This window comes from Elaeis guineensis, chromosome 2 (assembly GCF_000442705.2).
Source record: "Elaeis guineensis isolate ETL-2024a chromosome 2, EG11, whole genome shotgun sequence".
NCBI classification, from domain to species: domain Eukaryota; kingdom Viridiplantae; phylum Streptophyta; class Magnoliopsida; order Arecales; family Arecaceae; genus Elaeis; species Elaeis guineensis.
In genome coordinates this window covers 109,383,882-109,401,133 of record NC_025994.2, presented here as the reverse complement: position 1 = coordinate 109,401,133, position 17,252 = coordinate 109,383,882, and the positions used below count along the sequence as shown (strand labels likewise).

Here is a 17,252-nt window from a genome sequence, read left to right as displayed (position 1 = left end):
CATATATAATCTGCAACTCATGTAAAAAATTAATATCTCAAGGTACTGTATTTTCTCATGCTCTGACATTTAATCTAAAATTCCAGACAAAAATATACATATATTTCTCGTGATAATCCGACAAAAAAATGTGCGGTGCCAAGAGCATGCTTGATGGTCTTGCACCAGCGCATGATAAAGAAGAGCAAGTGAAGCACTTGAATAATAAACTGGATTTGGAGAAGCGAAGATACGTTCGATTATGTAACAGAACAGAACATTTAATTGATGCGGCACATGGTCTTACGGATACCATGACCAGCAGCTGGACCTTGCCACGCTTCACATGAGCCAGTGGCTTCGTGGGCAGGCGAAGAGTTCGAAAACTGGGTTTGAGTGCACTTTCGGAATTAATAGATCTTATGACGAAACGGCAACATGCGGATTAATAAGTGAAGTCATGGTAGCCATGGAGTGAGGTTTTGAGTTCAAGTCATGCAGGATTCTTGGACTGGAATGGAAACACACTAAGTATAGTTTAGCTGTGAGGATGTTTTTTTACTAGTGTCATCTCATGCATGCTGCTGTCATGGGCCATCATCATGATTTATTTGCAAACAGTTTTTAGAATAGGGAAAATCTCATTCAAATATATTTGATGGTACTGGCAGCAATTGGCTCCTAAAGATACCCCATAGATTAGGATCTCACTTAAAGACGCAATGAACAGGAAGACGACGGTACCACTAGGAAACATGAAGTGGGGAAGGAAAGATTCACTCTGAATTGGTCCCTATATTAATGGTTCTAAAGAGTGCGAGTCATCGATATTCTGCCCTCCCTCATTATTCCCAACTGGCAACCATTGCCCCACAGACCCATTCCCCTACTGCTTATAAGTAGCCCCCCCAAGGCAACTTCTTCCCCAGATCAGCTGATCACATAAACTGCATAAGTTTGGAACTCAACAGCTATTCCTTTCCATCACTTTGTCCTGCTACCTTAGTGCTGGGTGGTCCTTTTCTCTTCTCTTACAGCATACACTTGGAAACCACTCAGCTTCTCTTGCACCACTTACGTACGAACTCTCCTCTGTCTGATACACCTTAACTTCTTGTATTCAGAATTGAACCTTCTCCTTTTGCAACTGACTTTGCACTTAGCCCTGAGAAATGGCCTCCAGTTCACTGAAATCCTCGGACAGCTGGAACACCTCCTGGACCCTGAAGGAGAACAAGCTCTTCGAGCAGGCCCTGGCAAAGTATGACAAGGACACCCCCGACCGTTGGCACAAAGTGGCCCAGGCTGTCGGGGGGAAGACACCCGAAGAGGTGAAGCGCCACTATGAACTGCTTGTCGAGGACATCAAGCACATTGAGGCAGGCCACGTGCCGTTCCCCAATTACAGGTCCAACAGCAGCAGGGGAGGCGGCAGGGTGAGCAAAGGTGCTATATTTCACTCCTCGCAGTTATTATTCCATTCCTTTGTCCTTTTGTTCTCCTGCTCTCTCTCCTTCATAGTTCTTATTGCTACCGGCATAAATGGAACAGTTGCTCTCAGTGGGGGTTTTGTATTATTTTTGATAGCGGGGAGACCTCTCCAGCGTCCGCTCTTCCTCAGCTTTCTGTCCCCTGACCCACCTAGCACAGAACTAATTAAAAAACAGTATGGCTCGCTGTGATAAGCTATCCACAGGCTTCCCAAGCTTGTGGCTGACTCAGGCTTTATAATTTAACGGGCTTTCTAAGGTCGCTATCACTTGTATCACGTTATTCTTTCACGTAGTCTCGTCATCCTGCATAGTTTTTGTTATATCCCTTCTTTCCATGATGCCAGAACTTCTTAAAATTTGGCTGTTCAGGATAATGTTTGATGAAACGAGCTAATGAGGTTTTTCTTTCACTTCTTTGGCAGGCTGAAGTATTTATAGCCGCGCTAAAGCAAAAGCTGTAAAGCAATACGTTTGCTTGAAATAGTAGGGCATTGTTCAAGTGAGGAAATAGACCTCATACATGTATCTTCAATTCTCCTCCCTATTCCATCCTATTGTAAGTATAGGCAAAACTATGTTGTAAACATGTCTGGCTAGTCTTGCTGTTGGTGTGCTGGTTTGTTAATCAAAGTAAGTTTAATATATTTTCATGTGGTTAAGCTTAATATATTTCCATTCGGTTAAGTTTAATATATTTTCATATTACACGTCGTTGCAAGTGGAAGCCATGATGATATGGCAGATCAACGGCCACCGTGTTCACCTTGAACTCCTCCAAGCATATCTTGATCGTAAGAGTTATAATATTGTGACCACTTTGGCTGCAGCTCATGCTGAAGTAGCTGGTAAAAACTGTATAAAAAAGCAAAGTTGCTGCTAAAAAACCTAATAAAATGATGGAGGTGCACGAAATAGTGAATTTTCCGAAATACAATGATGGACGTAAAATTCCTAGCTCATTACAAAACTCTTTCTCAAACCCCTCTAAAGCTCTAAAAAGTACTGTTGGTTACCGTATATATACTTTATTATAATGACAAATAAAATATGAAAAACTAGAGATAAATTCTTAGTTTTACTTTCAAATTAAAAGCAGGTCCCCACTTGAGTTTTATATAAAAGCAGCTCTCCATTCCAAACATAAATTAAAAGAAACTTTCTATTTTTAGTTAAAATGACCCTTATACCTTTATACAATAAGGTAGTATTCATTTACAATAAACTAGTACTGTTTTATAATAAGCCAGTACTGTTTTATAATACCATTACATTACAATAAGCCAATACTGTTTTATAATAAGACAGTATTATTTTATAATATCCTTACATTACAATAAGACAGTATTCTTTTATAATAAAATAGTGTTACATTACAATAAGACAGTACTATTTTATAATATCGCAGTATTGCTTTAGTATTACTTTATAACTGAAAAGGTAGTTTGATCATTTTATATCATTTGAAGAGTTGTTTTTAATTTATATTTCAAATAAAAAATATTTTTTATTTGAAACTTAAATGGGGAGCTACTTTTAAGTTTAAACTCTAATGAAAAGTTTTCATTAGTTTATCCAATAAAATACTGAAAGACTTTCCTGCAAGATGCCCTTTACATGAGTGATTATTAGTTTGGACCAAATCAACCTCTTAGCTCATGGACCAGTCTAACCCAACTCATAATGATGGATGAAAAAGAAAAAAACATGACACAATTGTATATGTTACTTCGTAATTGAATTGGTCTACCAACTCAACAGTAAATCTAATCGAACTAAAAATTATAGCATGCGCACAGTCTCCACTATCATTGGTGAATGAGCACGAACTGACATCCATCTATACCTTTGCTACTTCCTTTCTAGACCAGGGAATTGCGCACATGCATATTCATCAAATATTCAACACCTTATAAATGCGTTGCATATGGTTTCCTTAACATGCATGCACTATGAGCGGATGGGCACATGCTTGCTCCAACCAACTTCCGTGCACTTCCCTCTCTCTGTTTTCCTGTTGAAGTTTGCCACTTCCTTTACGGACCATCAAATGGAATGGGCATGGACATTTATCCAGAACTATATATTGGCATGTAAATATGCATTCTTTTCATAATTGCCAAATTATTAGTGAGATGTGGTTCTTAGGCTCCTAGACACATGGATTCACGTGCCAAATTAAGTATCCAGGAGCTATTACCAAATCAATATAAAAGATGTCAAAATATAGCTTACATTCAATTGGGTACATGTGCTTGCAAAGACTCACATATCTCAACGAGCTCCGGTGCGTCCGTGTTGATGCACCACCTTGTGGACAGAAATGTACACGCTTTTGTCTTCTACAGGGTCCAGGTGATAGTAAATATGAGAGTTATTTTGGGTTCTTGATAAGTTAACTCAAGTAATTAGGCTATCATCATTTTTCCCTCCAGAGACCAAATTTGGTAGAAAAAAAATTCGATTGTATCTTTCACATGCGAGAATGATTGATCATTTTTGTTAGATAAATTATTATTAGATCGTACTTTATATAACTTTCATAGCAAAATATCAATTTTATGATCTATACCGTAGATGGAATAAAAAATTAAAATATTTTTAAAACTGTACGAAATCCAACAGTTCATTTTGCAAAAAAAATTCAATCATTTTTCTTGGGCGAGAGATACAATCCGAACCCCCGGAAAATGCCCTCGGTGTACCGTACATCAAGAATGGATGGGCGTGATTAATTCACAGAGTATTGGAGCAAGGGCAGGTCCTGGTGTAAAGCACCAGCCGTGTTATTAGTTAATGACACATGAATTTGAATCTTCGTCGGTACCAGATTTGGGCCCCGAAGCGCCCTTTTCGAATGTAACACCAGCTGGGCCCGAAACCGTTATGAAAGCCACATAGCATTATAGCATCCGTTATGGGATCCACGATGCTTCAAAGGTCAAACCGTCCGTATCCGAGACCAACAGCGACCGAAATTGAGAGTGAGGAACTATAAAAGGGGGCCGGGCGTAGGGGAGCGGGTTGGTGTTCTCACGGTGTTCTTGTTACGGGTAGGAGGTTGGGGTCACCCTTCGGAAGGGATCCCAGATTGTCCAATGCTAATGGAATCGGAAGGTAACGGTCATCTAACACCCTAATTCCTCTGTCCAGCGAGCTTCTTTGGATTTGAATTTGCCCCAGTTTTCTCGTCATTGGATTCTTGTGTTGTTAGGGCAACGGACGGCTTCGAGTCCCGCGTCCATGCTTGCGGCCCTTGTGGGCAAGAAAGAGAAACTCCAAGAAGAGCTCCGCAACATCGAGAAGCAGGTAATTCTTGATTCTTTTGCCCCTTCTTCTTTTTTTTTTTTTTTTGCCTTTCAAGACTGATGACCGGTAATGTGATGGAGAGGGATCAAAAGTTTGATCTTTTCTAACCAAAGTATGAATTTTTCCCATTTCTGCGATAGGGTAGGGTCTTAGATGAACTTTCATGATAGAATTAGACAAGAAGTGCTGGTTTTTCCGATAGTACGGTAAATATAAATGAGGATGTTTTTTGATTAATTTATATTTGAGTTCAAGAAAGGGTTTAGATTTGTTTGACTGACCAGGGTTAAGTTGATTCGTACTTGTTATCGTCACAATCCAGTGGTGGTGCATGTTCAGTTTAGCCTGATTTGTATTCACAATGATGAACATTTTTCATCTTAGCGCACTAGGGAATAACCGGTAATGCTGAGTTGAACAAAGTTTATTTAATAATTTGGGATCTTTGAGAAAACTTGGTTGTATTTGGAAAAATGGGCAACATTTATTCATGCATTACAAAAATTTCAAATAATCTGATATTGTTGATTTTGATGGATATGAAACTGGATACTTATTAATGAAGTCTTCCTATAATCTAGATGTTGAAAGAGCAATGAAAGCATGAATACTTGCTGGGTCTATTTCTTCCTTTTGCAGAATGTTATTATTTAAGATTAGATAAATGCTATGGAATGCCTTTCTATTCCCTTTCTAGTTCTTTAGTCAATATGGTATGCTGTACCGATCAGTACTGAGTGTACCATACCATATTAATACCAAAACCAGTATGCAGTATGGAAGAGCATACCGAGTGTAGGTATGCCAAACCGATTTCCATACATGGTGTATTGACACTTTACCAAGATATTACCACTATGGGGTTCGATACCAAGATGGCCAACCTTGCTAGTCAGTACTGTGTTGGCATGACAAGAGAAAAATAAGAAGTTTGCCCTGAAGAAAGCCATCAACCTGTTATGAACTGTGTCAATCCCCTTGCTTCATGTCAGGTCAAGAACTAGCAGCTGGATTGAGTGGCATTCCTAACCTAATGGCTAATACTCCTATGATTGGTTTTGATAGCTAAATGTAACTTATCGGGTTTGTTGGATACTCCTTTCAATATCTCTGAAGGTCTATGACTTGGAGACTAGCTACCTACAAGATTCAAATCAGTGCGGAAATGTGCTGAAAGGTTTTGAAGGATTTCTATCATCATCAAAGAGCACGATTAAGTAAGTTGATTGAAGCCATCTTCTGCACAGATCTTTTGCTTCGCATATGTCTAGATATGTCTGTTGTCTACTATTTGATCATAAAAAATGATATGCTATTTTCATGTCAATGCATGGAGTTATTTTTATTGCTATCTTTATTTGATAATCAATGATTACGCTTTGTATTCTGATTGTTGACTATTTCTAGATGCACTATCAACAACTTCCTTCACTATTTCCTATAAATATTTGGTAGGATATCACATTTGTTTTTATGCATCTGCTGCTGCTAAAAGTGTGTAATGTCATATTTTTTTTTAAAATTTTTTTTTTATCTTAATTTCCTTCTTATTTCTTTATATTGTCATTTCTTTCAGTCTATTGGTCTCCTCAAAGATTTAACTTTTACTTGTGATTTACTGGGTCAACAAAGACCTGGTCAGTAGTGCTCCATCCACTAGCCTTTAATATTTCAAAGTATGTATCTCTTCTTTCTGCTTCTCTCCATTAATTTTATTAGCTTTGGTTTAATACAACTTAAAGAATGAACTTCTTTGTTACAAGAATAATTCAACTTGCTTTTTTATTTTCTAGAACAAGAGCAAAATGTAGGAATTGGGATGGGCGTAAAGCTTTGATCATACCCTCCTTTTATGGTTGAACCAGAACACATTTACCTACCTATTTAGGTTCAATCAGAATCCTACAAAGTGTTTAAAATCAATCTGTTGCAGCATGTTAAATCTTTTAAGGGTTGTAAGATTTAGATTATCATAGAACTACAATTTGAAATGCTTCCAGCCTTCCAAGATTAGATTGTAATAACTTAAGACTTCCCTGACCCAATATATAGCAACTATAAGGCCTTGACACACTTATCCTGCTTTCCTACTTAAAAATATGACACTAAACCTATGCCAAAAATTGTCTAAATAAAAGATTGGGAATATTATAAATTTAAATCAGAATTGATTCTTCTAATTTCTTTCTTTTTTGTGTTTTTTGTCTCTTTTTTTTTTTTTTTGAGAATAAGGATTTCCTTTTTTTCTCTTTGTTTGCTCATCTTATGATCATTGGTGAGATCGGATAGGACTTAGGGCAGCTTCAAATGGAGTTGGTGTTTTTGGGGCTGCATAAACAAGCAAACTGTTCATGAGCATCACCTGATTGACTTGAAATGAGCTTGTTTGGTCAAACATCAGCTAACTTAGACAAGCTAAAGATAAGCTAAACCTAGCTTGCTTTTTTAGCTCTGTAAAAATATAACAATATATTTCAAAATATATATAATTTTTTTAAAAAAAATAGATTCATTTTATATAAATCCTATTAGTTATAGTTTGCAAGTGCATTGTTTTTTAAAATCTTTCCTTGCCATCACCTATAGCCAAGCCGCTGACCTTGTTTTATGTTCTGTTGTAGCTTACATATTATCCCAAACATAAGATGTTTGATCTAGTGGTTGAGGTCAATCTCAAGACGACATGTGAGGAGGGCAAGACCCAGCGCTGACCCTAACTTTACCTACTGCCGACCCTAAGATTATTCACCTCATCAGTCCCCTCCACTAAACATCTCTCTCTCTCTCTCGCTCTCACACACACACGCGTGCGCACAGAAACAGACAGATAAAGCCACTGACAGTGGCTGCTTTCCTGCTCTTTCACTAGTGAGACATTTAAATGTCTTAGGCAGCTCCATTGTCTTTTCCAATTTCATTGCCCCTCACTCATTTCCTTGGACCCAACATCACCTTCGCTACATCCCATCTCCATCAATGACTACGTCTTACCTGAAGGCTTCCTTACCGTCAACCTCAAGTTAGCTTTATCAGAACAAGCTTGAGCTGGGTCGAGTTCAAACGAGCCAAACATGAGCTATACTTTTTCAACTTGTTCTGCTCAGGTTAGCCTGGCTAAGAATCGAGCCGAGTTTCAGTGGATCCCAACTTGCTCATGTTTGGCATGTTTACACCCCAAGTTGTTGCGCTCGTGAGTCCTACCATTGGAAGTGGAGGTGTGATCATAGAAGGGTTGTTAAGGTACCTATGGAAGACCCAATTGCAAATGTTGGCAGGGATGTTGAAAAAACAGACATCAAGATATTCTAGGGCAAGGGTTTGAGCAGTAAAATGAGACTGTTTTCATCACAAATTTTCATATGGCTCTAATTTCATATGGGCAGTTAGGTGAGGTTTTTCCCATATTTTTGTTGAACTGGATTCTGCTCAAAATAGACTCCGATAGTGAGGCCAACCAATTGCTTCATATCTCATGAGTGATGCTTTTTTTGCCATCTCTCACCAACATTACATTTATTTTCTGATTTTAGTAGAATTGGAACATCAAATTCATGTTCCAATACAACAGAGTTTTCAAAACATGATCTGGTCCATGGTATTCAAATAAATGAGAGACACCTCCACAAAATTCCAGCGTTCTTATGTTCATCTTTAAATTAGTCAATATGTATGAGTCCGTTGTACTTGACAGGCTTGAAGTATGATTCCCATGCATTAGGATTGCACGCCAACACCCCCCCCCCCGGCCCCACCCTCCACAAAAAATCTCAAAGCTGCAATAAAAAATATAAAATGTATACTAACCCAGGGTCCTTTTGCACATAAAAGTAATTTTATATGGGCCGATTGGAAAGAGGGATAAGAGGAGGTGTTACAAGCAGGATTGGCGAAATCCTGGGAGTCATATGCAAGTAACTTTTATAAATCAAAAAGTCATTTGTCATCTTCATACTCAACTTCTTACAGCACCATATTTGCTGTATTTCCAAGTGAGCTGATTGGCTTGTAGCCAATCAAATATTTGATGGATTGGCTTGTCCTTTATTTTACTAGGACTTCACATGTTTTTGGCGATCGATATGTTGTTTAAACTAGTCCAATAAATTCAAGCTGCAGATAACAAGGAAATGTATAAGAGTGATGCAAGATGATAAAATATCTGAAACTCATTAGAAGCCTATTATGCAAGATCCAGCTTCTGCAGAAATTCTTTTGGGATGTCTTCCAGAAGAAAATTGCCCTTAACAACTCAATTATCTTAAGCACTTAAATCTTTTTATGAGCATCAGGGCAACATTATTACCATTTCATTTTCATGGATAGCATTGACTGTTTCCTTAGCATTACTAATGTTTGTTGGATAAATTTGAGTATGAATAAAATATTCCCAGTGGAAAATTTAAATGTCCTTTGGAGCCTGTGCTTCTTTATGACATTATCATCTTTGGTCCAAACATTAGTTAAACGTCAAAGTGCAATCTGTTGCATGTTGGGCTGTCTAAGCAAAGGTTCTTGGACTGCTGACTTTGCAAGGTGGTGGCAAATTGTCCCAACTGGTTGTTGAGCATTTAAATTGATTGCTTCATGTGGCAAGAGAGCTATAATCACCCCACCCCCTTCTCAAATTCATCAACATAATCATGACATCTCAAGATGTTCAAATTCGATGACTCTGCACCAAGAGGTTCTAACATTTCACTAAGAGAAAAAAATTCTGCATCAAGAGTTTTACCTCCACGGAACAAATGGTGCATGTGGTATAAGGACTTTGATGGACTTCACCACCTTACTTGACATGCCAGCAGATCTATCCCTTCAACTTTCCAGGGAAAATTTTGATATGGTAGGTTCCCCACAACTTGGGATAGTCGACCAATTTGTTGGTGACTGAAGACAAGTAGAAGTCCCACCACAAGTCAAGAATAATTTTGTTGGTAAAAGATAACTAAGACTCCCTATTTTTAAAAATTATTATTTATTCTACTGATCCTATTTTCTCTCTTGATCCTTCACATACTAATGACAGTGACACTTGCATCATTGAGCTATTTAATGGTAAGGATGGAAAATAGATGCCTTATTGGAAGTAAGTTTACTCCCTCCTTTTTCTCATAATTTCCTCTAATGAGTAATTATCTTCTCTCTCTACTTCTCGATGATAAATACAATTTGATGTTGGAGATAGCAATATTTGATTTGCTGTTAAAATTGGAAAACCTATATTTGCATGTTATCAACCTAATGAAGATGTGGTGACTGATGTTTTTAATACATCAACTCCTCCATCTAATATTGCCATTATGCCTCAAGAGCTTAATGGGTCCTTATTTTCTTTGGTAGTAATATAGTACTCAACCATGCTATTTTAATGCAGAATCTATTTATATGGCAATAGTCCTATATAGAAAGGTCGACCCATTAACTATGGACAAAATAAGAGGTGCATACACAAAAAAACAATCAACAATTCACTCATGTGCACAACATGGTGGCCTATATAGAAGCTGCTTGGTGTATACGCACAACTAGTCTTGTATATGCATTTTTGTGTTGTTGATACAAATCAAGGTTCGTCAAACCAGTGCCGGAGGGGGTACCGACCAGTAACTAGTTCAGCATGGTACGGATCCATATTATGCCATTCCATGGTGTGCCGATATAAGGAGCATTGGAGAGGGAGAGGGAGAGGGAGAAAAAGAGAGGAAGAGAGAAAGGGGGAGGGAGGGAGGAAGGAGGGTGAGGGAAACCCTAACCCTAACCCGATCGAGAGAGAGAGAGAGAGAGAGAGTTTTATGGATTAGAGGGGTGGGGGGGGGGGGGTGCTCTCGAGAGTTTTTGAAGTTTTTTTTTGTTTGGGGGGTAGGGGGTTACTCTTTTTTTTTTTCGAGCTGGGGAAGGGGGTGGGGAGCATTCTCTCACTTTATCTGAGCTAGGGAGGGGAACCGAATTAAATGTTTGAATTGTGCCAGTCCCCGATCGGTTTGATTCAGCGAACTTTGATAGAAATGTTTGTCTATAGAGATAATAAAATATTGAGAAGAAACAAGACAAACTATAATTGCAAAAGGAACAAATGGCAAGGGAGGGGGCAAATTGGGTGGAGGGGTTAGGAGCACAAGAGCGTGGTATGGGTACGGGCAAATGCAAGGGAGTGAATAAACGAAGGTGGATTTATGGATAGCTTGAGAGTGGGAACAAGAGGGGAAAGGAGGGAGAGAATGCCATATGGGAGAAGAGAGAGGGATGAGTCCAATGGGGATCCATGTTATTGTCAAGTGACCATGCCCATGGCCCATGCCCTGCGCCCGCCTCCCCCCCGACCTCCCACAGCTTTCCTTTCCCTGCCCGCCTGACTATGTTAATTGGTAAAATCCTATTATTTTGCTTTAAGTCCCTACTTTTAGCCTTCTCTCAATGCAAACTTACTAGCATATGGCCCTTCTATATGAAATCTATATTCAGGAATATTTTTAATATTTTTATATTATTTTTTATGGCACTAAGCCAAATTTTTATGCTTGAAATTTATGTTGATTAAGATTTTTAATTTAAGATGAGTTGAATTTAATGCATTTTTATGGCACTAAGGCAAACTTACTAGCACATGCCCCCCCTCTCCCAAAAAAAAACACCCCCCAAATATAAAAATCCTAGCTTTGGCCTTGGATGAATGGGAGAACACCCCCCAAATATAAAAATCCTAGCTTTGGCCTTGGATGAATGGGAGATGTAATGGAGGGAAAGGGAGCTAAGCAGAGGAGGAGGATTAGGGAAGATGAAGGTAATTTTTAATTGAATGCCTTATTCAAGATCCATGAAAAATAATTATTAATAAATTGAGGAAAAATAAATCTAAAGTCGATACAAAAAAATAACTTTGAATCTACTTAAGGATCTTTATATAATTTTGTTTTCATTTGACAGTCATGTTTAAACATTTGACTGTGTAGGCATTATAAACAAAAACAAACTTAAAATTCATGCTATTAGAGACCAAGTACTACAAACTTATGACCTTATATCTGCTTCAGAAACTCTATCGCCACACCAGTTTCCTAAGCATATTGTTGCCCTAATTTTAGCTGAGAGACCTGCTTCTGTATACCTGCACCTGAATCTTATGTTAACCAAACTTATGATATAGTGATCTAAATAAACTAATAATAGCTTGATTTCTCCTAACTAAGGACAATATTTTCCGTTCTTTAATTTGACAGAGGATGACAGTTGCATGCGGTGAATATGTATGACTGGTCTTCCAATCTTTAAAGGGAAAGATCTAACACTAAAAGAAAAGGCCAGCTCAATAAACAAAAGAGGAGGAGGAAGTTTGTGGTTTGTATGAATTTGTGCTGATATAATAAAAACCGGCACAAACTGATATGAACTAACATGGATTGGAACAAAATGAAATAGACAGTATAGCAGCAGACAACAATATATCCGACCCTGTCTTGTTGGTGCGGCTTATATAGTAGTGTAAATATCAATATGTTCTGACACCTTAATCCTTGGCAAGACTAGTCTTTGAGATGTTATCCATCAAATACAACATCCTGCTTAATGCATAAGATTTAAGATATTTGCTTTTCTTAGTTTATCTTGGACTAGTATAGATGGCTTTGAGCATGATATATGTATAAGTTGGTTCTGATGATATTTCTTCTTAAATATTAACTTGAAAAGTACTATAGTGTAGTATTTCTTCTTTCCCTTCAAAGATTTTTCTTTTACGTGTCTGCGTTTTGAGTTATTGTGTGCCACAATTTCATGTTCAGCTGCATGATCTTATTTCCCTATGCTACTGTCTTTTTTTTTTTTCCTAATTTTAACGATTGTCTGAGTATAAAAATTGTTGGATTCTCGTAGAGATATCTCATGTAAAGTGACACAAACTTGTTTCAAAATTGTGCTTTCAGCTTGAAACGCCCAAGGAAGTTTCAGCCAGATGATAGGATATTCTCTTTGTCATCAGTTACTTCACCTGCTGTATGTAACCTCATCATGAATTTGAGCGTAATGCATGCTATTCTCCTTATCAGTTCAAGATAATTCTTTGGTGCAGGACAACTTCCATATACCTATTCACGATTCCGTGTTTTTGTTTTAAATTTAACAATTACTTGAATCAGATTTTTACATCTGATATAATTATGGTAATCTAATGGCTATCAAGTTCACTGAGTAGTGCCTTCACGTTGTTCAAGGTTTTTCAATTTACAAATTTCTTAATGGTTCAAACTGTCAGGGCTGCAAATGGATTGGATTGGCCCACTTTCGATCTGGAACTAATCCAAAAATAACCTGGTCCTGCTTGAGTTGTAGTTATTTGAATTAGGCTTGAATTTAAAAATATAACTTCCAAATATGGATTGGATTTGGATCACTAAGTACCTGAAACTAGGCCATAGCAACCCAAACTAATCCAAAACTTGTTAACTATATTTTCATAGCTGTCCTTGAATCTAGTCAATTTATTCACTTCTAATGATGACTCTATGTGGTCAACCCTCATCTTTCATTGTTGATTATAATTTAGATATGGTTGCCACACAAATCTTATGTAAGGCAGGTCATTTTTATGTGTAAACATTTAATCGCTTTTTTCTTGCATAACATGTTTATAATACAAATAATTAATCTATTAATGCCTGTTTCTTATAGTTTATGTGAAATTATTCTTGACCTGATTTGACCTGAAATAACCAATCAATTGATAACATAATTTCTGAACCCAATCTGGGCCATCATGAATAGAAGTGGATTAGGCTTGGGTTCGACTTAACCTGATTCTAAAATGGATTGGATCGGGGTTGAGCCAATCCCACTCGATCCACTTGTGGCCCTATTGTCGGTACATAGTTTCCTTAGATCTATTAAATAAATTCTACCCTTTAATGTTATGTATTAGTAATAGGTTCAGCAAAAAACTAAATATTAACATGTGAGGGCTTGGAGTAGTAGACCTTGATTTTTTTTTTTTTGTGCAATATTACTAAGTTTGTAAAAGTAGTTTCCAGAAACAAAATTGAATAAAAGTTCAGTCTTATGTTTGAAATTCTTACATATGTTAACTTGCCCATTTTCAGGTTGAAGAACATATTGTTGGACGTGATGGTGAGCCTGCACATATTGATATATCAAATCTAATCAACAATGGCAAGATGTTAATGACATATTTTTTCTCTTGCCATGTCAGATGGAAGGGCTGATTATGGTCCAGGTCGATTAAAGGGCTGGCCCATTCCTGCTAATGGACAGTGAGTATATTTATCACTTAACCTTTGGAATCACATGATGATATGAAATGTTTTCGCTAAACAGTGCATGTGCCAAATGAAATATTGAGGTTCTTCAAAAAATTTGGAAGGCCCATTTTTGTTATTACATCTCATGGCGATTGTGTTTCTTGGCTGATCATCTATGGTCTGTTATTCCCAGCCCTTACTGGATTGTATTCCCTATTCTGAGTTCACTTGAAAAATTCTAGAGGTTCTATTGATCCAATATTACTGGGTAAATGACTTGGATATTTCTGGACACATGCTTGTTTACATGTGCATGCATGCGCATTTCTCTCTCTCTCTTCAGCGTTTGCATGCTTGTAAGTACCTTTTTCCATGTATGACTGGCTTTACAGATGCAAGCTAAGAGTACATATTCGCATGTTCTGGATGTATGATTGGAAGTTAAATGAATGACTGTATAATTCATTTTTTGACAGAGGAAAACCGAAGAAGGGAGGAAGAATTGCACTGAGAGAAGGAAAGAGAATCCGGCCATCGAATGAAGATATTGAGGATGAAGATGATCCTGATCTAAGATAACTCTGACCCATTCTGAGTGCAATGGACTGGTAGAAGGCTCGATGTGGTCTCAGCGTTTTTTCTTTTTTCTTTTTCTTTTTTTTTTTTTTGTGTGTATAAGTCTCCTAATTATATAATGTATGCTCATACTAACTTTCATCAAGTATAGAAAACCTGACCTTTTATTCATGCTTTCTTTATACCTCTGTTGATCGTCATTTAACTTGGATATCACAGCTTCCTTGTCGCTGTATCTGTGTAAACTTCATGGACACCTTTTTGTAGCCTGATGTAAAACGGAGGGATGGGACATTTTAGTTTCCTTTTTGACAGACATATTCATGTATGGATATATTTTATTGGAAGGTAATTTTGGAAATATGTGCTTGATATGATGTCACAAGTGCAAATCATTTTTCTTGCAATGTGACCGGTTATTTTACTCAGAGATTATCCTAAATATACGTTAGAGCTGAATGAAAATCAATTTCATATTAGTTTTAATGGAGGAATTATGGAATGGTGACAACTTTAACTAATGCCCTTCTTATGATAACATGCATGCGGTGGGTATAGTCGACCTGGCTGGAATTCCATGGTGTCTGGAAGGTGAGGCCATCTATGTGGCTTGGTTCCACCAGCTTATTAGTGAAAGGGAGCCTTGTTTGAATGTTGTACCCTTGCTTTCAACCTCTTTTCCTGGAAGCCAAGTGCTGTTTTAAATATCTGAAGTTCATATAATTTGCCCTTTCTCATGATCATTTGGAAGCACTGGAGCAGTTAGCTTCTCATGATGTTTCCTTGATCACAGAACTATTGGATGTCACAATGTGCTCATGGTTGCTCTAGATGTCTTCACAGATGCAACGGTGAAACTGCTTCTAAGTGCCCAGGATGCTATTTTCTGGAACATTCAGCAGAAAACTTGCATTCGTCTTGCTTGAGGTACCTTCTATACTTTCCCCTCGTTGGTGTTCGAACAAGCGTTTCTAACCAGTTACTTTGCAGGGGTGCTGATAAATTTGTGGTACATGGAACATGCATGGCTCACAATCAGGGCAAATTCTTTTAAAGTATGAAGAGAATTGGACCCAACCATAATAAATCTTACTACCATATCTAGTCAAGAAAGACACATATGGATCAGAAGATTCAAACTTAAAAAGGTGCAAACAGAACTTAAAAATTGAGAGTTATCATCACACTTTGTACAGAATTTAATAAGGTCATTGAGATCTATTTTACTGCTTTCACTGTAACTGAGCTGTTGGAGAATACCGACCGACCCTACTCATGCCGACTCATCATCGGATCCACGTGACCGGCATCCGACTCTGCCGACCGACCGACGACTGCCGTTACCGACCGACCGAGGATACGTCGGTCAAGCAGACCCTTTCCTCTCTCTCAACCGGCTGCACTATGGAGTCCGTTGCCCGACTCTTGCGACGCGCCCGACTGACTGTCGCAGAGGCCCCGAGTTTCCACCCGACGCCCCTCAACTAGCTGCCGACCTATGGTCGGTCGGCTCCTTCAGATGCCGTACAACTGCTGGAAATTGTCAGTCCTGACAACGGCATGCGGCACTGCCATCTAGGGGTATTATCCCACCTATGGCATGAGTCAACCCTAGCGATTTGACAGTCCCACGGCGATTTGACATCCTCACGGCGACTCTGACAGTCCTCAGTGAGTTGGCAATTCTTCAATTGTCTGCGCCATTAATGACGGCGCCATACCATGCTCCACTATATATTTCGGGGAAGGCGACAGTGCTAGAGGTCGATTCGAAACCCCTGAACCCCTCCTCTCCAGCTCTCGCACTCTCTCTTTCGTTGAGCTCCTTGTTTTCTTTTCACTGTTGCCTAGTCTCCTCTCTGACTTGACCGTCGGAGGGTCCCCGCCGGAGCCACCTCCGGTCAGTGCGGACTTTCCTTTGCAAGCGCTTGTTCCCGACGACCAGGCGATGAGGGGATTGGCCGCAACAGATTGGCGCGCCAGGTAGGGGGGTAAGCAGTGACAAGTTAGTGCTTCATTGACAGCACCAGGGATTGTAACCACCACAGAATCCAAGATGACAAAGACAAGAGCTCAACGGTCGAGGGTCACTGGATCGGCGAGGAGTTCTTCCCACCGGGAAGAGGCCTCTCCTCCACCCTCCATGGCGGAACCTAGCTCTCCGCACCCCGCAGTGACCACGGAGGCGCAAATCGCGGCGATCGTGCGGCAGATGACCGTGCTGACAAATGGGGTCAAAAACCTTCAGCAACAACCGATCCGGCTGCCGCCTTCACCGATCGAGCAACCGGCGGCACGTCCGATGCCCTCCAGGAGCAGCCGCCGACGTCCGCATCGGTCTCCGTCGCCCCCGCAGGAGCACCTGCCACAGCGCTCCCACCGAGAGGAGGGGCGGCCGCGGCGCGACACCCATCGGTCTCAACGGCCTTCTCCCTCCCAGCTGGAACGAGCAAGGAAGGAGAAGCGACCGCAAATACCGTCCGCCTCTCTCTCCGACTCCTTCGGAGACTTCACTCCTGGGGTCTCCTAGCACCGACGGATCGATGACTACGAATGCAGGTTTGAGAAAATCGACCGTCGGCTTGCCCAGCTGCAGATGGACGGACAGAAGTTTTCGAACGACGTCGACTTTCAAATCGCCCAACCTCTC

At 39.3% G+C, this 17,252-nt stretch overlaps 2 protein-coding genes across 3 annotated transcripts; both read left to right on the top strand.

The window, feature by feature from the left end:
• Positions 1–865: 865 nt before the first annotated feature.
• On the top strand, positions 866–1,984 carry LOC109505905 (protein RADIALIS-like 3). Of its 2 annotated transcripts, XM_073251377.1 has the most exons (3): positions 866–1,057; positions 1,143–1,425; positions 1,895–1,984. In XM_073251377.1, exons 2-3 carry the CDS (start codon positions 1,152–1,154, stop codon positions 1,897–1,899), a joined length of 279 nt encoding a protein of 92 aa, XP_073107478.1. In that variant the 5' UTR covers positions 866–1,057; positions 1,143–1,151; the 3' UTR covers positions 1,900–1,984. The 2 variants fall into 2 exon arrangements, with proteins under 2 accessions (XP_073107478.1, XP_073107477.1); XM_073251376.1 differs by having other exon boundaries at positions 870–1,425.
• A 2,443-nt stretch (positions 1,985–4,427) lies between these two features.
• On the top strand, positions 4,428–14,773 carry LOC105048355 (uncharacterized). The gene is made up of 7 exons (XM_073252648.1): positions 4,428–4,586; positions 4,684–4,778; positions 5,895–5,995; positions 12,698–12,767; positions 13,868–13,895; positions 13,978–14,038; positions 14,503–14,773. The coding sequence occupies exons 1-7, from the start codon at positions 4,568–4,570 to the stop codon at positions 14,603–14,605; spliced, it is 477 nt and encodes a 158-aa protein (XP_073108749.1). The 5' UTR covers positions 4,428–4,567; the 3' UTR covers positions 14,606–14,773.
• Positions 14,774–17,252: the final 2,479 nt, after the last annotated feature.

Coding starts and splice junctions, on each gene's coding strand:
- LOC109505905 (XM_073251377.1), top strand. CDS start 1,152: ATGGCCTCCAGTTCACTGAAATCCTCGGACAGCTGGAACACCTCCTGG.
- LOC105048355 (XM_073252648.1), top strand. Junction 5,996..12,697: donor TCATCAAAGAGCACGATTAA/GTAAGTTGATTG, acceptor TTGTGCTTTCAG/CTTGAAACGCCCAAGGAAGT. Junction 14,039..14,502: donor CCCATTCCTGCTAATGGACA/GTGAGTATATTT, acceptor ATTTTTTGACAG/AGGAAAACCGAAGAAGGGAG.